This window comes from Cynocephalus volans, chromosome 9 (assembly GCF_027409185.1).
Source record: "Cynocephalus volans isolate mCynVol1 chromosome 9, mCynVol1.pri, whole genome shotgun sequence".
NCBI classification, from domain to species: Eukaryota; Metazoa; Chordata; class Mammalia; order Dermoptera; family Cynocephalidae; genus Cynocephalus; species Cynocephalus volans.
In genome coordinates, this window is record NC_084468.1 from 89,388,276 (window position 1) to 89,412,228 (window position 23,953).

The window sequence follows — 23,953 nt, forward strand, 5'->3', positions numbered from 1 at the left end:
ACTACCCAAAGTGATCTACAGATTCTATGAAATCCCCATCAAAACACCAATGACATTCTTCACATAAATAGAAAAAATAATCCTAACATTCATATGGAATGACAAAGGACCCTGAGTAGCCAAAGCAGTCTTGAGCAAAAACAATAAAGCCAGAGGCATTACACTACCTGACTTCAAATGATACTACAAAGCTATAGTAACCAAAACAGCATAGTACTGGCATAAAAACAGTCACTCGAACCAACCAAAGGAACAGAATATCACATACAATTCTGACATTCTTGTGGACCAACAAAAGCCCCCAAACAGCCAAAGCTATCCTGAGCAAGAAAAGAAAAATAAAGCTGGAGGCATAATACTACCTGACTTCAAATTATACTACAAAGCTATGCTACCAAAACAGCATGGTACTGGCATAAAAAAAGATACTCGGACCCATGAAACAGAATAGAGAACACAGTAATCAGCCCACATACTTACAGCCAACTGGTCTTTGACAAAGGCTCCAAGAACATACAGTGGGGAAAGACTGCCTCTTCAATAAATGGTGCTGGGAAAACTGGACATCCATCAATAGAAGAATGAAACTAGACCCATACCTCTCACCATATACCAATGTCAATTCAAAATGGATTAAAGACTTAAATATAATACATGAAACTATAAAACTTCTGAAAGAAAACATAGGGGAAACACTTCCAGAAGTAGGACTTGACAAAGACTTTATGAATAAGACCCTGAAAACTCAGGCAACATAAGAAAAAGTAAACAAATGGGATTATATAAAAGTAAAAAGCTTCTGCACAGTAAAAGAAACAATTAACAAAGAGAGAAAAGACAACCTACAGAATGGAAGAAAATATTTGCAAACCATGCATCTGACAAGGGATTAATATCCAGAATATACAAGGAACTCACTTAACAGTAAAAAAACAAGTGACCCAACTTAAAAATGGGCAAAGGAGCTGAATAGGTATTTCCCAAAGGGAGATATACAAATGGCCAATGGACATGTGAAAAAATGCTCAACATCACTCAGCATCAGGGAAGTGCAAATCAAAACCACATTGAGATATCTCACCCCACGTAGACTGGCTATTATCAAAAAGACAGAGAATAACAAATGCTGACCAGGATGTGGAGAAAGGGGAACACTCCTACATTGTTGGTAGGACTGTAAATTAGTGAAGCCATTATGGAAAACAGTATGGAGCCTCCTCAAACAACTACAGACAGAACTACCATACAATCCATCAATCCCACTGCTAGGTGCATACCCAAAGAATAGAAATCATCATGTCGAAAGGATACCTGAACTCCCATGTTTACCACAGCTCTATTTACAATAGCCAAGAGTAGGATCCAACCTAAATGTCCATCAACGGATGACTGGATAAGGAAAATATGGTATATATGCACAATGTAATACTATTCTGCCATAAAAAACAATGAAATTCTGCCATTTGGAGCAACACGGATGAACTTAGAGAAAATTATGTTAAGTGAAATAAGCCAGGCACAGAAAGAGAAAACAAATGTCCTCACTCGTAAGTGGGGGCTAAATAAAAAATAAACAAATAAAATTAAGGGGAAAAAAGGAAGAAGGAAGAAAGGAAGGAAGGAAAGAAAAGAAAGAAAGAAGGAAAGAAAGAAAAAGAAAGAAGCAACAATCACAGTAATACATTGAACTTTCAAAAGGAGAGAACAGAACTGAGGTTACCAGAGGTGGGAAAGGAGGAGGGAGGGGGTGGTTAGTGAGAAATTGGTAAAGGACCACAAAAAATGATTACATTGTGCAATGTTGAATATACTAATTTCCCTGATTTGAGTATCACATACTGCACACAGGTATTGATATTCAACACAGTACCCCACATATGTACAGTCAATTATGTTTCAACTGAAAAAAAAAATCAGTTTATATATTCTAGAAAAAAAAGACTATAGCTCAGGAAAATGGAATATATGATTTAAACACGGTGTCCATTCTAAAGTTTCCATCATCCTAGAATTCTATGCTACCTCTCAGTCTTTTCCCCTGGGACTAAAGAAAATAAAAAATGAGTAACTCTTAAGCTTTATGAGATTGTGGATAAAAAGAGGAACAATAAAAGAAAAACAGTAACTTACAAGTCAGAAGTTACTCGATCCTGGAACGAATCTGCTGGGATCCAGTTTGAGCCTTTCATAAATATAGGAAATCCATTAATTTTGAAGTAGAAACTTAAACCAGGAGACCCTTTTATGGGCTCTTCTATAAGTTCCACCGTCCTAAAATAAACCTGTCATGAACAGAATTAAATAGTAAATACCAAATTTAAAACATAAGCAAAATAGGTTTTTTAAAAACGGAAGCAAACTTTTTGAACAACTTACACTAGAAGAATTTAATGTTAATTTTTCTATTTGATATGAAGCACCTGATGTGGAAATGCATATTTCAGAAAATGTCCACAGTATATAGAAATTTACTGCTAGAGTCTGTTATTTCTCTATGAAAGAAAAATATAGAAACCATGAAAGAATAAAATATATTGTAATTTTTGTCACGAAATAGGCATTTGTAATTACATGGAAAAAAATTTGAAGATAACATTTCAAAATTAAAACAAAAACTGATGCTATTTTACAAAAATGGGGGGGGAAATGCCTTCAGTTAAACTGATGAGATCTTTAATTGAAAAACACATTCTCATTTCAGTGTTGTAAACAATGTGCCAAAATGTATATCTTAGAATCAAAGAAATATAGCACAAGGCATTACATAATTTAACAACTTTCCAATCTTAATAGCCCATTACTATAAAATCACGTTGTTTAATGGGCAATTTAATCCTAGTTAATTATCATGTTAAATTCAGTGTTTGAGACAGCTCTGGTATCTGGACTGGAGACGCATGTGGTGCTCTAACTGGAAAACGGTGAGGTAAGAGCTCACTCCTTGCTACCTGAGAGGAAGCCAAGACTTTGTCCCCGTGAGAAGTCTAGCCAGATTTTCCCACAGGTAAGCATGGGCAGCAAGACCTGAGGTAGAGAAGCTCCGATGTTCTTACCAAAATCTTCATTCTTGCCAGACATAAACTGGATCAAGCAATGAGTGACATGGCTCTACACCAATAAAGCCTAGCCTTGAACCAAAAGTACACACTTCTTCTCTAATTAAAAAAATCAATAAATTAATTAGTCAATTTATTTCATGTAATAAAAATGTCCAGCATTCTTCCACTTTCTTACTCGTGCTCTTATTTATATGATCTGGCAAAATATATCAGAATTAACTTTACAAGAAGACACAGAATAAGGCCTGGATGAGGAGGATCTTCACACGGAATTACCGTACCTGCCTTAGCGTTGCACAATGTAAAGAACACATAGCAATTTTCAGAGGTGATTCTTAAAACACCTCGATGGTGGGTTCAAACATCTAGAACCCCTAGAACCCCTTTCAGAGGGTCCTTGATTCAAAACTATTGTCATAGTAAAGCTAAAACATTATTTGCTTTTTTTCCTCACTTTCATGTCAGCGAAATTTTCCAGAGACTACATGATGTGTGGTGACATCATTACTCTGATGGCTGATGCAATGCGCGCTGTGTATTCTGTGAGATCTAGCTGTAATGTGAAGTTCAGGGTATGAAGAAGTGTGTTTTCAGAGATCAACTCAGTTTGTTCTCAGTACTTTTTCTGTGCTCTTACTAGCTGTCTTTGGTTATTTCTGCTATAATCTCATTATCATTCAATAAATTCCTATTTTCAACCCCCAAGTTTCCCTTGCAAACTACATAGAAACACAAAAGGACTGGGTACTGTTTGTTAATCTGTTTCACGGTAATATTCTTGAATTTTCAAATATAAACAAATTTTAATTTTAATTGAAACTCATTTTAGAGTTTAATGATATTTTATCTCATTCTAAAAGAAAATGTACTTATAATATACTTTTTCCTGATTCAAGAATGAATTGTTAAAATGGGATGAGAAGACATTCTCAACCTACAACTGCACTGTCTACCTCTAAGAGTGTTGAATAAATGAAACTGATATATTGGAGTTTTTTGACTCAGGGAAGGGAAAAATCTACCCCCAAAGAAACTGAGAAAAATTGTGAATAAGAAATGAAATTATGATGAAAGCCATCTTTCCCTCAGCTTTATAGGTGTTAATAATTTACTTTATTGTGTCTTATGCAATGGAACATTTTAAAATAATATTTATGGTACCAGTTAAGCAGTGGCATCACTCTGAGACCAATCATTCACAGTATAAAGAAAAATGAACTGAATATTTTAAACTTAGATATGACAAGCTTTTTACAAGCCAAACATTGTTTATTGCATCTTTTCAAAACAGCAATGAAAAAGCCACTGAAACATCTTACGGGGTTAGTTATGCTGCGCTGGCTGGAGAGGCATGCAAATTAGCTGAAAGACAGTTGCACAGTTGACATTGCTTGAATTTGTCAGTTATCGGCAAAATAAATCATCAAAGATCTTTTATGTGTATTTTTGGCAACAAAATATGAGAGGTGCTGAAACACTAAAAGTACTGAAAAATTTCTAGAATCTCAAGGTTAGCCTGCAGCTACCGTGTTAACATTTGCACTGATGTTACAAAAGCAGTGGTGGGTAACGCTGCTGGTGCCTTAGCAGTAATCAAGGTGGTAGCTCCAAGCTGTGCTGGTAGTTATTATATTCCTCACCCTCATGCATTAGCAGGAAAAAAGCCAGTTTCATTTCAGAATGTCCTTGGTAAAGCAGTAAAAGTTATTAATTTTATTAAATCTCAAACCTGAATACATATCATTTTAATATTCCATCAGATGAAATGGGAAATACCCATAAAACACCATGCACGATGGATGTCTGGAGGAAAAGCCTCTGGGCCATTGTTCAAGTTGTAAGCTGAATTGGTTATCTTGTTCACTGAACACCATTTTTACTTGAAAGAAGGCCCAACAGACAAACTTTGGTTATTTAGACTTGGATACCTGGCAGACATTTTCTTGAAAACGAATGAAGTGAGCCTATCACTTCAAGGAAAACAACAGACAATATTTGTGGCCAAAGACAAAATTTAAACTTTGAAATTAAAATTAATATTTAGAAAAACTTGTATCCACTCTTATAAGCTTGAGAGCTTCCCAATACAGAAAAACTTTTAAAATGACATCAGTGGCTATAATAACAAAGATGAATGTGACATTGTAGAATGAAATGTGTCAACATTTGGAAGAACTGTAAGTCTCAGGAAACTAACATTTTTCAAATAACCAATGTGATATATTACAATATCACACATGGGTAAAGGATCCATTAATAATGCAAGACAGACCAATGGACTTTTAGCATAACAGAGAACGAAAAATTCATTGAAATGGCTTGAGAGTCCACATTGCAACTAACCCTTAAGAAACCACCACTTGTTAAGTTTTAGTGCAGTACCAAAGAATAGTCACAATTATCAGAAAAGACTTGATAGAGTTTGGATGTATTGTCCCCACCAAAACTCGTGTGGAAATCTGATCCCCACTGTAGCAGTATTAGGAGCTGTTTGAGTCACAGGGGCAGATCCCCCATAAATGGATTAATGTTCTCCCTGGGGAAGGGGCCTGAGTGAAATCTTGCTCTATTAGTTCCTGCAAGAGCTAGTCGTTTAAAAGATCCTGGCACCTCCCCTCTCTCTCTTGCTTCCTCTCGCCATGTGATCTGCTGTACCTGCCAGCTGCGTGCACTTTCCGCCACGAGGAGAAGCAGCCTGAGGCCCATGCCAGAGGTAGCTGTACCAGAACCGTAAGCCAAATAAACCTCTGTTCTTTATAAGTTACCCAGTTTCAGGTATTTTGTTATAAGCAACATAAACAGACTAATACAAGACTATTAAAGTACTCTTCCCTTTTCCAACTATACATATCTGTGTGAGTTCAGATTTTCTTCATATGTTTCAACCAAAACAACATATTGCAAGTTGATTAAATGCAAGACACAGATGAGAATCCATCTACCTTCTATTAAGTAAGACATTAAGGCGATTTGCAAACATGCAAAATATTGTCATTGTTTTCACTAATTTTTTTATTTTGTAAACATGTTTATTTTTCATAAAATATGTTATGGGTTTATTATGGTGATTTTAAGTGAATAACTAAATATTAAATTCTCAGTTTTAATATTTAATATGGTAACTATCAGTACATATAACCCACATAAACAAAAGCACATTGGGGTTCTCAATAATTTTTGTGAGTGTAAAGCAGTCCTGAGTCCAAAAAAATTTGAGAATCACTAATACAGAAAATAGAACTCTTTTATTTCTTAATATCTATTAAAGCTACCAGTAGTATTAACTATAAAACACAACACCTTCAACACGTTTTTCTTTTCTATGCAAATACTTTTGTGAAAAGACATCTCTCCCTATTCCTCAAATCCTGCAATAACAAGTTTTATGACCTGATCAAAGTAAACCCTAAACCATTTGACAGTGCCTCAGAGGTAAAGCACAAGTTACTAGCCACCTTTCCCTGTGGGCATTCCCAGACAGGTTAAAGACTAGTGCGTGGATGATAACTGTTGGTAATAATCCATGTCCTTTGGCAGTCTTGATAGGTAACATAAAAGCCTTCTTCTACAGTAGGCATTTTAATTCAGAGAAAACAACGGGCTCTAAAAGAGGTTTTTTGAAAAGACCCCTGAGTGACACATATTTGCATCCTGAGGGCATATATCATCTTCTTATGAGACTAAAAAATTTTTCAATAGCCCAAATAGTCTAAAAGTAGAAAAAGTAAAAAAGGTACAAATACCTAAGAGCCTAAAAAATGTATGTCAGGCCATTTGAATTTAAAAATTTTTAACTTCCAGATTTTTCCGTGGTTGAAGGTTCTATTAGCTTCTGACTAGGTCAGTTTTTTTAAAATTAGCTTCATATGACTTCATTTTTATAATAGGAAGATTAACTTAACTTAAAAGTATAGGACAGCTGAACACAGTCTTTCAGACAAAAGCTAAGGATATCGTAATCAAAGAGCTTATGAGGTGTGTGACTGATCAGTAAATACTGGACTCCTCAGGTTTCTTTCTCTGGCGGACCAAACAGATGATGATGTAATGAATCGTGGATTCATGAACTAAGTGCTGCCTCTCAGCTGTTTGTAATCAGATACTTAAAAAGCTGTCAAAGCATCACTAGATTTTTAAAAGGGTAATTTTCTTCTTAAAAAACAAAAAAACTTATTTCTAAACTTATTTCTTAAAACTTATTGGCAAATCATTCTAAAATCATTTCACACCTACTACCATGCATTCTTAGGAACAACCAAACAGCACACAGTTTGGCTCGGAAAGCGCTGTAACATGCAGAAGTACAGAGAAACAAGCTTCAGGTCTCCACAAACAGCCCTTGTCAAACAGGCTTGTCAGGACATACTTTGCTGTGCCCTTGCAGTTTGCAGATAGCACAACCAGAAGTCAACAGATCAACATTTACATTGTTGTAGTTATCTGGTATCTTTGTAGGCAGATGTGTTTCTAGTGTATCTGAAGCCCCACAAGATGACTTTTTAACACATCCCCCTCTTCCATACGACAAAATTATTTTCAGTAATAATAATGAAATAAAATGAATAATGATAATGGCCAGAAAAGAAATGGAGACAGTAAAAATGTTCTTCTATTGCACTTTGTTTGCATAATCGTGCCAGTTTTTGTAAGAAAAAAACTAAATATTAGGGTAGAAAAAAGGAAAAAGTAATGGATTTATATTTTATTATGTGTTTTCAGAAAAAGGAAATAACATACATATTGGTTTGTTGTAGCAATGAATAATAATATCTTCTATTTTGAGCCTTCTAAAAACTCTGTCAATAACTCTCTTAAAATTGATCTTTGGATATATATGTTCAGTAAAGAGTATAGCTAGATTTGTCAGTCTATCTTGTCATAGCTGATGAAAAAACACCTTTTATTAATTTTAACTTAGAAATGTTCTTCCAAGGGAAGATATAAGAATATTTTAGAAAATTATTAAACATAAAGATAAGTTTGGTAGTGATTCATAAAAATCCCACTTCACATTAAATTCCAAAAAATGCAGTAGTATCCAGCCCTTTGTTTCCTTGAGATCCATTCGAACTGTTTACAAATGCCTCTGGGGTCAAAAAATGTCCACTTCTCAAGTATTTCTTCTGTAAAGTCAGAGAAAATACCTAAATGATAGTGAACACAAGTTATTTGAGCCATTGCTTTAGAACAAGTGTCTAGTTCTTGGTGAAAATGATTGGGGCATTCAGCATTGCTGCTGTTTGGATTTCTCTGAATAACATAAACCTAGCATTTTTTGTTGTTTCTCCTGGCACTCTTCTTCAAAATTGGATTCTTTTTTCTATGTAAATGTCCACTTCCTTACAGTTTGTTGTTGCACAGTAAATAGCCTTCACCAAAATTTCTGTGCACTTATCTTCAAAGAAGAGTTTTAAAGCTTGTGTTTCACTGTACATTATTTAAGATAGATTCTGGCTATTTGCAAATATGTTTGTATCTGATTAATCTCATCTAAAACTGCACCAGGAAAAAAGATAATTCCAAAGAGAAAAACTGCACAAAGCAGAGAGCAAAATCTGAGCTGATTCACAAGTCCACGTTTTCTTTGGATTACAGTACTTCAAAGATGAGATTAACTTTTCAAAATTTGTCTCTTACTGTGCCCCAGCTTTATAATGAACATTCCATCTTGTCTAAGAAAGACTTTCAGCAGCTTTTTCATCAAGGAGGTGAGATTTAAAAGAATAAATAAAATTTTTCCAGGGTCCTGTGAAAATCACACATGAAGAAATGTTCCCAAAAGAGCAAATTCTGCAAGGTTCAGAGAATGACTTCCAGGAGGCAGATAAAAAACTTTGAATTAATTTGTTTGACTTTTGCATGAACTCCACAGCGAATATTGGCCACATGTGCAGCATCTTTTATCCTGGACCATGGCAGAGATTCATGAAACAGTGATCCAGTTGTTTGAAGATATGCTCTGTGAGTTCAGCAGCAGTCTTTCCAGAAATGCAAGAATGACTTCTCTATTTCAACTCTATCGCCTTCTCAATGGACCTATCTGACCAGCTCACAAATTTGAACTCTGTTTGACAGATCCAGAGTGCTGTCAAAGGAATTCCAAGGTATTTTGTTATCTTAATATCTCCGCTACTAAAGCATAACACTGCTGTCATGTTTTACATTGATTCTTTCTTTAGTTTTAAAACAATTAACAAATTATAAAGAATAAATTTCAATTCTAAAGATAATAGTAAAATCAGTAGAATATATCATACAAGTTTACTTCAAAAATCAGTAGACTATATCATACAAGTTTAATTCAAAAATACTTGAATACAAATCTTTCCATGAACTTTTTGAAGTATGCTCGTATATGAAGTAAAATAGGCACTTACCAAGCAAAGTATTACATATTGTACCTCACAGTTCACACTTTTCTCTTAAACATAAAAGTTACTCCAAGAGGTCACATAAAAGGACAGAATTAAAGTAACTCATGCTGAGTTTCTTCTTTTTTATAATCACTGTGCTATTGTTGTTTATTTCCAATCTACTTAATGCAAAAATATGCAATAAGGCCGGGACTAGAGACACAAGGTATGTTCAAAGCAAGTTCAAACAATTCCAAAGTGTTATGAACTTGCTTTCAAAATGACTGCATACAGCTGAGTCTTCATGTGCCTGGGACAACTATGTAACTGAGAGTTCTCCAAATTAACTTCCATGTAGAAGATAACATATATTAAAGGATTAATAATAAAATGTGCTAAATTTAAGCCTACATATATATTATTAAAACTCATGAGTAAAACTTAGACCAACAAAAGATTCTGAGGGGAGGACTATTTTATCACTGACATTGTTTAAAATTGCTGGTATAGAGTAACAATAAAAAACAGGCCAACCTGTAGTCTACATACAATGCACCCACTTACTGCCAGAACCTAGAGCTAACTGTTCCCATGGCCCAAACGAGGAAGCCACTGTCTGCAGCCATTTTGGAAATCTTTGATTAAACTTTTGTCAGGGATAAGGATAAAAGGAAGATGTACTGGGTTTAACAGTGTGCCCCCCCAAAATTAATGTCCACCCCAAAACTAAAAATGTGACCTTATTTGCAGATATAATTAGTTAAATTAAAATGTGGTCAAATTGGGCCCAGATCCAATGGCTGGTGTCTTTACAAGAAAAGAAAGCAGACACACACATAAGGGGAAGGCCGTATCATGACGAAAACAGAGATTGGAGTGTTTCATCTACAAGCCAAAAAATGCCAAGGATTGCCAGCAACAATGAGAAACTAGAAGAGGCAAGGAAGGGTTCTCCTAGAGTCTTCAGAAGGAAGATGGCTCTGCCAGCACATTGATTTTGGACTTCTAGCCTCTGGAACTGTAACAGAATGAATTCTTGTTGTTTTAAGCTACAAGGTTTGCCATAATTTGTAATGAAGCTCTAGGAAACAAACACAGGAGATATACTTCAAAATCTCTGTGAACTCTCAGTACAGAAATACAGCTTGATTATTCTGAATTCCATATTCTTTGGCTATAGCCTTTTAAGATCTTTGAGGGCCAAGAGTAGCATTTAGAAAGAAAAAGAAAAAAAAACCACTGGTATTATGTTCTCATGCTGCCCTGTGGAAATTGCAAAGATGAAAATGGAAATTTAAGAAACAAAGAGCCAAATGAAATTTTTAAAAAAGAAGAAATCCCAGTTGTTTTTCAAAGTGTAATAGCTATGAGCAATCTTTTACTTCTTCTTGCTTGCAAACTGTGAAATACAGGTTCTAATTGATTGTGGAATACACATTATTACTTTATCTTATTGATTTTCCTACAATAATTCAATTGGAGAATCTTGATGTCAGGGTCAAATATAAATAGCAACTGCCTTCTGTTGCTTTTAGCAAAATGATTTACCTTATATTGGGAATACTTAGGAGACTTTTTCAAGGTAAGTTATGCTAAAAACAAATATAAACTAATTGATTTCCTATTTTTCCAGAAAGGTAAAACATAATAGTCATTCAAAAATATTTATTATGCCATTAACACACATTACCTAGTAATTCATTATAATCTACTAGTAGGATAAAAACACTCAATTAACCTGGGCAGAAAATGACAAAAACAGGTACTGGGAAGATTTTTTTATTCCTCTACCCAGCGTAGCCTCTCCCATTATTACTTATATGCAGAACTTTCTCTTTTGTTAAATCAAGTTGGTTTCCCAAAATGATAAAGCTGAATCTCCAAGTCTTGTATTGTAAGGCCCCACATGCAATGATTATTTTTGGCAGAATTTATGATAGCCTGACACTTATCTTTTATTTGTTATTTATTAATTTTTAAAATGCCTGATGATTTGTTCCTCATATTACCTCCCTGCATGTTTAAACCATTTGCTACAAAGTCACTCCTTTCAACATAAAAAAATCTTCAGTTATCAGGATATTCTGCCATGTTCACAAAGAAATGTAGTCAGCACTTTCCCCTCGCTATAGTGCCTGCATTCCTTTTATGATCCCATACGTTTCTGCTGTATGGGCTGCATCCAAAATTTGTAACTTCCCCAAGGCCTTTTGTCTGAGTCAAACGTGTTCCTGTTTTATGACATACTCAGTAAACAAAAATTAAAACACGTGTCTAATCTCAGTGGAAGAGAGGCAAGAAAGAAAGATAAACTGAAGCAAGATGGAGTTCAATGAAATATTTTAGAAATAGGAATATTTTTGCATAAAGTAAGCTCAGGATAACAATAAAACCATCAGAAAACAAGGGCAATGGAGGTGAGATAGAGGGAGGGACTGGTGATGAGAAAACAGTGTTTAAAGTCCCATCTGACACAATACCAAGTGTTGGTGAGCATTTGGAGCATGTGGAGTACAGGTGAATCTCTTATAACCACTTTGGAAAGCAGTTCAACATTATTTATAAAAGCTGAACCTATGCATACCCAGTAATCCAGCAATTCCACTCCCAGCAGAAGAGCTGTTGAGGGCATATGTGCTCCAAGGATTATATCAGTAATGTTCATAGCAGCATTACTTGGAATAGCCAAGACTGAAAAGCACTCAAATTTCAACAGCAGTATGTGTAATACAATGAAATATTATACAGCAATGTAAAAATACACACTACAGCTATACGCAACAACATATCTAAATGTCACAAACATAATGTTGAGCCAAATCAACGAGACACAAAATAACACATATTATTTGCTCCCGTGTATATAAAATTCAAAAACAGGCAAAAATAAACTAGTATTAGATGTCAGGATAGTGTATCTTTGGAAAGGAAGGTGGGGGATAGCGATTGGGGAGGCTCACAAAAGGCAGGGGCACTTCAGAGGTGCTAGGAACATTCTATTTCTTGATCTGGATGACAGTTCATGAGTGTTCACTTTCTGATAATTCATTAAGCTTTTCACTTATGTTTTGTGTGTATTTCTGTATATGTGATGTATTTCACAATAAGTAAAAAATAAAAAGGAATCCCAGTCTGGCACATTCCCACCAAGAAAAGCTGGAAAGAAATAAGACTGAGATACTTGTGCCAGGATGCAGATGATGATGGCAAGGGGCAGCCAACATCTCACTGACTGAAACCCGGCAAGTCTGAGATCATCTGAAAAGATTAAGAAATTCAGGACTGGTAAGAAATTGAATCCCCTGGAAGAACCGCCCTGGATGGAAACAAAGGTGCACTAGGTATCATCATCTCTCTTACCAAATTTGGCATTAACCTATACTTTTGATCTAAATTTCAGAAGCACACATTGATTCCTGCAATTTGCAAAGAGCTCAAAGTTTTCTGTCATTCTGATTTCCTTTATTGGCAATCATGGAGGTGTAGGGAGGCATGAGAGATCATTCGATCCTCTACCATCCCTGTCAAATGAGCAAATGGGCATAAATACTATCTGGAAGTTCTCACTGAAAATGAATTCTGAAATGCTCCTCAGGTACCCATTCTAGTGTAAACAACCTTGACTGCCTCAGAGCCTCTCCCTTAACTAACCTCATCTCACATGCTCCACTCTAAACCCACGTCCTCTCCCACACCTAGACCACTGTATATGATGAAAAGAAATCACAAAGAACAAGCTAAAGAATTACCAAACATTTCCTCAGCTCTTCTTGAAGTTAAATTATCTTACTTCCTTATTCTTTCTTCCTGTAATCACCTTCACTGCTCTTCGAACCGTCTCATGAGCAAGACATAAAACTGATTAAAATGTTTCAGTAAGATTTTAACAGGCTAAAAAAAAAAAAAAGATTTTAACAGGCTAAATAAAATAGTACCTTAAAACTTCTACATGATATAGAACTATTGTTCTTATTACATTTTAGAAATAAGAAGGTAATTTCAAAAACCATAGCATTAAACCCACAAGTCCAAAAACAAATAAGGTTAAAAGACACCATATAGCCCTAGTTCTGGTCCCAAACCTCACCTCAAATTCTTAAATATTGCTCAAATATGAGAGATTTAATTAGCATGTGTTCAGTAGGGTAGGTAGAAGGCCCAGAAAATAATCCCACACATCTGCAATGCCTTGCAAAACACCACCTACCACCCAGCCTGAGTCACAACCAGAAATCAGCATTCTTTTAGATTAACGGTACTCTGACTCTCACAAAAAGAGACTTACAGTCTTCGACCTCAACTGTGTCTTCAATGCTGCCTAACAATCCCATAATGCTGCCTTAGCCCTTTGTATGCTTTTTCCAGAATGGCTATCTCAGGACTCCACTTTCCTCAAATTTCAAATTGGCCCCTTTATGCTCAGCAGACAACTTGGCATCCCAGCTCCCAGGACAGAAAAAATTATTTGACCAGAACTCCCTAAACATTTTTTCTCCAGTTTACTTTTTACTCTTAAAGTTCCACTGAATGAAGAGATTGGAATTTCCACAGAAAGAAAATACACTTTAAGTGGTCCTGGAAACCTTCAAAATTACCTCCAACCTCAAACTGTATCCTTTCCTCTACGTGTATTATTTCATGTTTTATCTCTGTCCCTTATCCCACAGTGAACCCATGCACCGGATGGTGGATGCCACCCTCTCCTACCTTATCAGAGACCTTGCCCTGTCCACTATCTCCCTACTTTTAACTCTTTTCAGTCTTTTGCTCTCTACTCACCTCTTCCCATCAGGATTTTGCTGCTGTTGCTTTTCATTCTCTTAATGGTGTCATTTTATGTTGAAACCACTTCAAACTTACAGAAAAGTCATAACAATGATAAAACAAACCCCTGTATACCCTTCACCCACAGAGCCCTTTCAAGTTTCATAAGTTTCCCCAATAACATTATAATAAAATAGTCTCTTTCAATGTGGAACAGTTCCTCAGTCTTTCCTTGAAACTTGTGAAGATTATAATAGACCGAAGATTGAAGGAGATTTGAAGATTTTAGCAAATGGGAATAGTCTGATGCTTCCTCATAATTAGATCCAGGTCATCTGTTTTTGGCAGCATGAAGAGAAGTGACGTTGTGTTCTTCTTGTGGTAGCTTATCGAGTGGACACAGTGTCACTTTGTTTCATTGGTGATGATAATCACTTAATTATGATAGTCCACTGGGTTTCTCCACTGTATTTTTTCTCCATTAAAATTATTAAATACAGTCATTCCCTGCATATTGACCTTTCAGTCAATATCAGACTGCATATAAGACAGCGGTCCCATAAGATTACAACGGAGCTAAAAAATTCCTGTTGCCTAGTGACATCATAGCCGTCATAACATCATAGTGCAACACATTACTCACATGTTTGTGATGCTGGTATGAACAAACCAACTGCAGAATATGTTGAGGAGGAGCGCTTAGCTTACCCACAGGTGACCCTCTCAAAGGTAGCTCAGACCTTTTAGGATAGAAAGCCAAGCATTTGACACATCAGGTGTATTAGTACATTTCTGTTGCTTATAACAAAACTGGAACTGGGTAACTTGTAAGAAAATAAAATTTGTTGCTTATAGTTTCAGAGTCTGGGAAGTCCAAAGTCCTGGGAACACATCTGTTGAAAGCCTTGTTGGTGGCAACAGTGATGCAGGGGTCTCACATGGCAGAATGGCAGAGCAGAGGGATAGCTAACTTCTCACTCCTTCTCCCTTTAAATCCCTCAGAACCATAACCACAACCACCATTAAACCATCAATTTATGAATCCATTTACTGGGACATGGTCATCACAATCTAATCGCCTCTTCAAGGCCCACCCATCAATTACCTTACTAGGATCCCTCATTCTCTTAACACTGTTACATAGGGGTTGAATTTCTAATACATGGACTTGGGGGACACAATTCAATCCACAGCATTAGGTCTCACCCCAAGTGAAAGGTATGTTGTCTACTTTGGAATTCTTGCATTTTCAAATGATTCCTGACCATCCCCATAGCAAAATAAGGATAATAGTGAATGCTTTAGCCCTTTAGACAGGTCCAGACGTGTTCTCCCTGTATATACCGTGCACGTGTGCATGTGCACACACACACACACACACACACATTCACAGTGTCTCAGAAAATACACAGCAAGATTGAAAAAAGAAAAATAGGAAATGAGCTGCTGAAGGACATATCCCCAAAACCATCATGGTGTCTGGCCCACAGGTGAGGTAATACCTAACGTAAGAGGTGTTATAACAGTGCAACCCCCAGCCAACTATAAACAACCAAAGTCTGATGTCAGGGGAAGAAGAAAATCTAAAAGAGAATTAATATCATTACTACGTACTATATACTATGACTGTTATAAGCCAGATTGAAGCTACCTCATTTACTGTCCCCATTTTACACATTTAAAAAATGGCATTGAAGGATTAAGTAAGTAGCCTATAGCTAATGAATAACAAAGTACAAATTCCTTAGAGTTGCTACTGCTGTATCCCAAACTGAGCAGGACTGAAAAATTAGAAAACACCAGTAGAAGTATGCTATTTGGAAAAATGAAGATAAATGGCAGAGAAATAAGTAAAAGTTAAAAATTTAAAAAGTTGAAAAATTTCTGGGAAGTAAAAAGTAGGAATAAAAAAGGCTGGGCAAGGGACCCTATTTTTTGTATAATCCTTCTGGTAATATTTGAGCTTTAAAATTACACATACGTATTACTTTGATGTAAAGTACAATTAAAAAGTACAGCAGGAGACTATTAACAAAATAATATGTAAAGTCTTATCCATTTAAAAATATAAATACACATACATACAGAAGCTTTTGAATGCTGTTACCAGAGATTGTCTCTGAGTGGTGGGGTTATAAGAGTTTTGTTGGTTTCTTCTTTTCCTACAAAGATCTGCATTGCTATTTTAACAAATAGAATTTTTTCACAAAATATTTTAAAGTACTTACTTACCTTGGCTGATTTTTCAATATTTAAGCCTCCATCCAGTTCAAAAAGAATTGTCATGTTGTACCCAGTCTGATTTCCATGTCCATGAGGCCACCAAGTTTCTACAGTAACATTCTTTTAAAAAATAAGTCATTCTAAGTAATGTGGTTTATTTTCAGCAAAATTATATGATTCAGAGCATCATTTAAATTTCTCATATAATCAAACACAGAAACTCTAGGCTCTAAAACAATACAAATCTCCCTATGTATGCTATGCTAAATCATACCAATCCAAAAATAATATTTTAAAATCCACATGCTAATAGTTTAGCATGAATTAATACTCCAAAAGAGAAGGGGAAAAACAGAATAACGTGTGATCAGAAAAACAAATCTTATCTCTAACACTTGAGCTTACCATTTATTCTACATTCTACAGACTTAGAATTGGACTTTGAAGTTCACTCTTTTTTCAAGGCTAGCACTATAAATCATTTTCAGTTCTTACTTTATCTGAACCAGTTACTGAATATTATTTTGTTCTATCCTTTTCAGCTCACAATTATCAATTAGAGAAATAGAAAAAGGAAAAAGAAATGGTAAAATCCATTCCACCTCTACCTATGAAAGATCATGAATTTAGAATTAGAATTCTGCATGTAGAATAAGCACCAATATTCGAAATAATTGACAAATACCAAAAATAATCACTGCTATTTAAATGTAATGCATAGAATGCATTTTGGGTTCAGTATTTGCAAATACTATAGAAAAAATCAAAATAGAACTGACTTCTTGAAAGAAAAGGTTGCCAAATTAATCACTTATTCTTCGTTTTCTTAATGTTAAAATTTGGGAAAATAATTCCTAACCTCATACTCACATGAAATATATAAGAGGTTAAAAATAGAGAAGAAAATGGAAAAAAAACTAAATGGAGAAAGTAGATTTTTCTTTCATACTCAGCCCCTTCTTTCTAACCATTTCTTTTGAACAGGTATTGCTTTTCATCCAGTGCTTCTCAGGAAGTACCACTATTCACCTTGTTAATTTTCACAAATAGCTCAACAATCCCTTCCCCAGGCTGAAGTTTAATGTTGTATGTCTGCTGTGTTTGCAATTTAGGGATGGCTACAATCACTTGGCCACCAACTGGCTTTGAGCTGACAACATCAAAAGAAGATTCTATTTCAAGAGTCCACTCTTGGGCAGTGTTATCTAAAGCATAAAGAGAAAAAGAAAAAAAAAAAAATATATATATATATATAAAATATGCCAAGCATTATCCCTGCACTCCAGGATTCATCAAAGACCAAAGCAGCTTCTACACCCGTAAGTGTTCCCCAATGTTATTATAATAAAAAGTTCAGTAAAAATTTCCTTTTAATCTTCAGAGTTTAATCCTTCATTCTGAAGAATAACTAAAATTAAATTTTTATATAGACGTCCACTCTAAAAGTGTTATGATTGTAAGTCATAATAACTTTTTAAATAGGGCACAAACAGAAAATAACAAATGGAAAGATAACATAAATTTCCCAAGAATGATGCACACTTGCTCCTTTTATAGAGTAAAGTAAAAATACTGAGGGCTTTAAAGCTATTTAATAAGGTATACATTTATATATATTAGAATTAATCAAATGCAAAACATAGAGATATATTTTAAATGTAGATAATTCATAGAAGAACTATTTACTGAGAACCTCCTATGTGCGTTGTACTTTGCTAAGTAATGGGAATTAAATGGTGACCAGGATAAACATGGCCCTTGCCCACATGAACTAAGAGTCTATGTAGACAAGTACAAAAGCGTGATAATATCAGGATGAGAGAAATAAAATGTTCTGAGAAATATACATAGGAAGTAAGGAAGCACGTCTTACCAACAGAGGGTTAAGGAAGGCTTTCATTAGAAAGCAGCATCTAGCTGAGACCAAAGGATGCTGTAGCTAGGTGCAGAAGAAGATGACAAGTATTCTGGGCACAGGGAAGAGTGTAAAGGCCCATGAATGAGAAAGAGCAACGCTGTAACAAGGACTTTGGCAATGACGGATCTGGTGAGGGGGGTTTGGTATGATTGAAGAGGTAAACAGGATCCAGATCATGCTGGGTCTCTTAGGACAGGTGAGAAGTTTGGCAATTCCGCCCTAGATTAATGGGGCGTCATTTAAGATTTTTCATCAAAGGGCATAACATGATCTGATTTGCATTTTATAAAAATCGCTAGGGGCCCCAGCACAGTGATATGCCAGTATGCATATGGAGGATCCAGTGTGACACAAAGTCTCTGTGCAAAAAGCAGTACAAAGTGCCACTTGGAAAATCCAGGAATAGAGACAGTGGTGTTCAGAAGGAAGGGGGAACAAGACTGAAGAGGAAACTTACAGGGAAAAAAGAAAGATGAGGGAGCTGCCATGAGGAATGTGACTTTGGGTGTGGAGTTTGGGGACAGAACAGAATGTTTCAAGAGGGTTTGGAAGAACAGTTATGTATTATGTGCAGTATAACCCCTTCCTCCAAACTCCCGTTAAATTTACATTGTCAGTTTAATGTCTCTGGAATTGGGTTTGTGCTTCATTTCGATTTTTAAATATGGTGGTGCTGAGATATGATTTGGGCAAGAGCTGGGTGTAAAAACAGAGCCTTTCTTTTTAGATTACACAGAAGAAACAGGGGTTGATGTCCCTAATAGGCTGGAGGGGCAGGGTGTGAGAGCCAGCAACGAAGGTTCTTATTCTTTACTGCTGCAGAAAGGAAGGAGAAGAGCAGTGGCTAGTGCAGATGCACTTAAGTTTGTGTGATTCACGGCAAGACGTGGAGGGAGTTTCTGTTAAGTGAGTTCTATTTTTCTCTCTGAAGAAGGGGAGGAAGAATGTTATAGGCTGAGAAATATCTTAGGGATCCTTCTTCCACAAATAACGAGGGGATTGATAATCATGGCTTTGCTGCAAAAGAAAGAAAAATGGGTTTGTATACTGATCAGTGACCAAAGACACTGTAACTGGCATTGCTTCCAACTGTAGGACCACACCAGGCCCATTCTAAAGAACAGCTCATCATTTGCATCTCACATCAGCCAAAAGTCTAGATGGATTTTATGCATCCTGAAGTAAAATTAATCCCAGACTGAAGAACTACTTTTATTTATTAAATGATTCATTCTGAGATACACTAGCCAGTGAGCCCTGAATTCAGTTTGTTTTGATCTAGCCAGTTTTGCAGTTTATCCACCCATAGCCTCCTGGTTTTGAATCTATCAGCTGATAGATCACCTTGTCTACTCTTTCCACAGTGTTTGATTCCCTCTACACAACAGGTTGGCAAACTATGGTCCATGGGACAAATCTGACCTACCTCTTTTTATAAATAAAGTGTTTTTTGTTTTTATAAATAAAGCTTTGTTGGAACACAGCTGCTATGGACTGAATTATGCCCCTCTCCTCCCAAATTCGTATGTTCAAGCCATAAGCTTCAGGTCTTTACAAGGTAATTAAGATTAAATGAGTTCATGACGGTGGGGCAGTAATCTAATAGGACTGTAGCCTTAGGAGAGGAAGAGAGATATCTCTCTCACTCTCTCCACCTTTTGAGAACACAGCAAGAAGGTGGCTGTCTGCAAGCCAGGAAGGAAGCCCTCATCAGAAACTCAATCAAATAGCACCTTGATCTTGGACTTCTCAATCCCCAGAACTACAAGAAATAAATTTGTTATTTAAGCCACACTGTGTGTGGCATTTTGTTAGGGCAGTCCGAGCAGACTAATACAACAGACACGCTCATTTGTTTACGTGTTGTCTTTGGTCGCCTTTGCACTACCACAGCAGAGTCAAGTAGTTGCAACAGATGCCAAACAGCCCCAAAGCCTAAACTATTCACTATCTGAACTTTTACAGAAAAAGTTGGCTGATCTCTGCCCTAGAATATTCCTTATAAAGGCCATTCCAACTGGAATATTTTTTTTACAACATCTCCAATGACAAAGCTCTGCCTCACCAAACAGCCTTCCCATTTTTGCTAGCTTTGGCTACTACAAAGTCCCTCTTTCCGTGGATTTAAAATCCACTTCTCTTTCATTTCCTCCTAACAATTTTAGTTCTGCCCTCTGGGCACCTCCTATTAACCAAGCAGCTCCTTTGCTGTTTCCTGTCACTTCCTCTTCAGCAGGAGAATCAGCTGTTAGTGACGCCTCTGGAGGGAAGACAGACAGTGCAATCCTCAAAGGGCATTGGCAAAACCCCCCAGTTTCTTTTTCTCTAAATATGGAAGGTTCTCAAGCAAGCCAGCTCCCCTCTGGAGCACATCCTGTTAACTCCCTTGGGCACTGCTAAATGAAAAACTAAGGCTGTAGAATTAAAAACCCAATATTAAGATTTATGAGCCTACAATGTCATCCCCAGATACACTATACCAACATATTTTCACACTCTCCTCTTCTTCCAAATGAAGTAAAGCCCTTCCCTCCTGTATCATGTGGAAAATTAAGCAGTTTAGGTTCACAAATCACAAAGTCTTAAATAATCAGTAGTTTTCCTGATACTGCTTGGTCACTTCTTTTCATCTGCCAGTTTTAAAATGTATAATCCTATTTCTAGATAAAGAGACCCCAGCTGATAAATTAAAACCCATTTCTAGAATACAGCTTCCTATCATATCGCTCCTAGCATTAAAAAGTTACCATTTCCTAAAGAATACCTATCATCCCCAGCTCCCTGAAAGGGAATGCAAGATAATTTCAAAATGAACAAAGGCCCGGGGGTAGGGTAGGAAAGAAGGACTGTTACCTCATCCAGAATCTCCTACAGAGCTCATTCTTCCCAGTTACACCAACTTTTACATCCTCTCCTCACCCTGCCCTGACTAAACAACTCTGGGCTCAAGCATGACCAGAACTCTTCATTAAAACAGGTGGACAGAGGTTGGTTCAACATACGCAAATCAATAAATGTGATACACCATATTAATAAACTCAAACACAAGGACCATATGATCATCTCTATAGATGCTGAAAAAGCATTTGATAAAGTTCAGCACTCATTCATGACAAAGACCCTCTATAAGTTAGGTATAGAGGGAAAGTATCTCAACATACTTAAAGCCATATATGACAAACCCACTGCCAATATCATCCTGAATGGGGAAAAGCTGAAAGCTTTTCCTTTAAGAACAGGCACTAGACAAGGATGCCCACTCTCACCACTCCTATTCAACATAGTGTTGGAAGTACTAGCCAGAGCAATCAGAGAAGAGAAGGAAATAAAGGGCATCCAGATTGGAAAAGATGAAGTCAAACTGTCCCTGTTTGCAGATGACATGATCCTATATATCGAACAGCCTAAAACCTCTACAAAAAAACTGTTGGAATTGATAAATGATTTCAGCACAGTAGCAGGATACAAAATCAACACACAAAAATCAGTAGCATTTCTTTTCTCCAATAGTGAACATGCAGAAGGAGAAATCAAGAAAGCCTGCCCATTTACAATAGCCACCAAAACAATAAAATACTTAGGAATTGAGTTAACCAAGGAGGTGAAAAATCTCTATCATGAGAACTACAAACCACTGCTGAGAGAAATTAGAGAGGATACAAGAAGATGGAAAGATATTCCATGCTCTTGGATTGGAAGAATCAACATAGTGAAAATGTCCATACTACCCAAAGTGATATACAAATTCAATGCAATCCCCATCAAAATTCCAAAGACATTTTTCTCAGAAATGGAAAAAACTATTCAGACATTTATATGGAACAATAAAAGACCACGAATAGCCAAAGCAATGCTCAGCAAAAAATATAAAGCTGGAGGCATAACACTACCTGACTTTAAGCTATACTACAAAGCTATAATAACCAAAACAGTATGGTACTGGCATAAAAACAGACACACTGACCAATGGAATAGAATAGAGAATCCAGAAATCAACCCACACACTTACTGCCATCTGATCTTTGACAAAGGCACCAAGCCTATTCACTGGGGAAGGGACTGCCTCTTCAGCAAGTGGTGCTGGGATAACTGGATATCGATATGCAGGAGAATGAAACTAGATCCATACCTCTCACCGTATACTAAAATCAACTCAAAATGGATTAAGGATTTAAATATACACCCTGAGACAATAAAACTTCTTAAAGAAAACATAGGAGAAACACTTCAGGAAATAGGACTGGGCACAGACTTCATGAATATGACCCCAAAAGCACGGGCAACCAAAGGAAAAATAAACAAATGGGATTATATCAAACTAAAAAGCTTGTGCACAGCAAAAGAAACAATTAAAAGAGTTAAAAGACAACCAACAGAGTGGGAGAAAATATTTGCAAAATATCCATCTGACAAAGGATTAATATCCAGAATATATAAGGAACTCAAACAACTTTACAAGAAGAAAACAAGCAACCCAATTAAAAAATGGGCAAAAGAGCTAAGTAGGCATTTCTCTAAGGAAGATATCCAAATGGCCAACAGACATATGAAAAAATGCTCAACATCACTCAGCATCCGGGAAATGCAAATCAAAACCACATTGAGATACCATCTAACCCCAGTTAGGATGGCTAAAATCCAAAAGACTATGAACGATAAATGCTGGCAAGGCTGCGGAGAAAAAGGAACTCTCATACATTGTTGGTGGGACTGCAAAATGGTGCAGCCTCTATGGAAAATGGTATGGAGGTTCCTCAAACAATTGCTAATAGATCTACCATTCGACCCAGCCATCCCACTGTTGGGAATATACCCAGAGGAATGGAAATCATCAAGTCGAAGGTATACCTGTTCCCCAATGTTCATCGCAGCACTCTTTACAATAGCCAAGAGTTGGAACCAGCCCAATTGTCCATCATCAGATGAGTGGATACGGAAAATGTGGTACATCTACACAATGGAATACTACTCAGCTATAAAAACGAATGAAATACTGCCATTTGCAACAACATGGATGGACCTTGAGAGAATTATATTAAGTGAAACAAGTCAGGCACAGAAAGAGAAATACCACATGTTCTCACTTATTGGAGGGAGCTAAAAATTAATATATAAATTCACACACACACACACAAACCGGGGGGGGGGGGAGAAGATATAACAACCACAATTATTTGAAGTTGATACGACAAGCAAACAGAAAGGACATTGTTGGGGGGGAGGGGGGGAGGGAGAAGGGAGGGAGGTTTTGGTGATGGGGAGCAATAATCAGCTACAATGTATATCGACAAAATAAAATTAAAAAAAAAAAAAAAAAAAAACAGGTGGACAGGCCAGGCTGACGAGCCCTCTCTACAATTCAGGCTTCCCCGGCCTGAAGGCTCCGTGCTGTCTTTGCTGATGTCCTGTGCCTCTGCGGAAGAGACTGTGGTGTATAATTTGTTCATATAACATCACCAGAAGGCAACCCAGAGGATGGCAGAGAATGTGGTTCTGGCCACTGACTCGTTTTCCAGTTTTCCCAGAGCTGACTCAGTGAGGGATCTTGAAAACAAACAAATAAAAAAAACCCCACCATGTGTCTGCCCTGGATGGGATTTTGTAGAAAGGGGAAGCCGCTACATAGCCCAGATTAA

General features: G+C 36.6%; 1 protein-coding gene across 2 annotated transcripts in view; it reads right to left on the reverse strand.

The window, feature by feature from the left end:
* The window catches only part of MANBA (mannosidase beta), a 98,466-nt gene that overhangs the window by 43,685 nt on the left and 30,828 nt on the right, over positions 1 to 23,953 (reverse strand). For both annotated transcript variants that reach the window (XM_063108250.1, XM_063108249.1), the window contains exons 6-8: positions 17,429 to 17,604; positions 16,409 to 16,519; positions 2,131 to 2,282 (exon numbers count right to left, since the gene is read on the reverse strand). In XM_063108250.1, the coding sequence (XP_062964320.1) occupies positions 2,131 to 2,282; positions 16,409 to 16,519; positions 17,429 to 17,604 (439 nt within the window). The remainder of the gene's footprint in view (positions 1 to 2,130; positions 2,283 to 16,408; positions 16,520 to 17,428; positions 17,605 to 23,953) is intronic.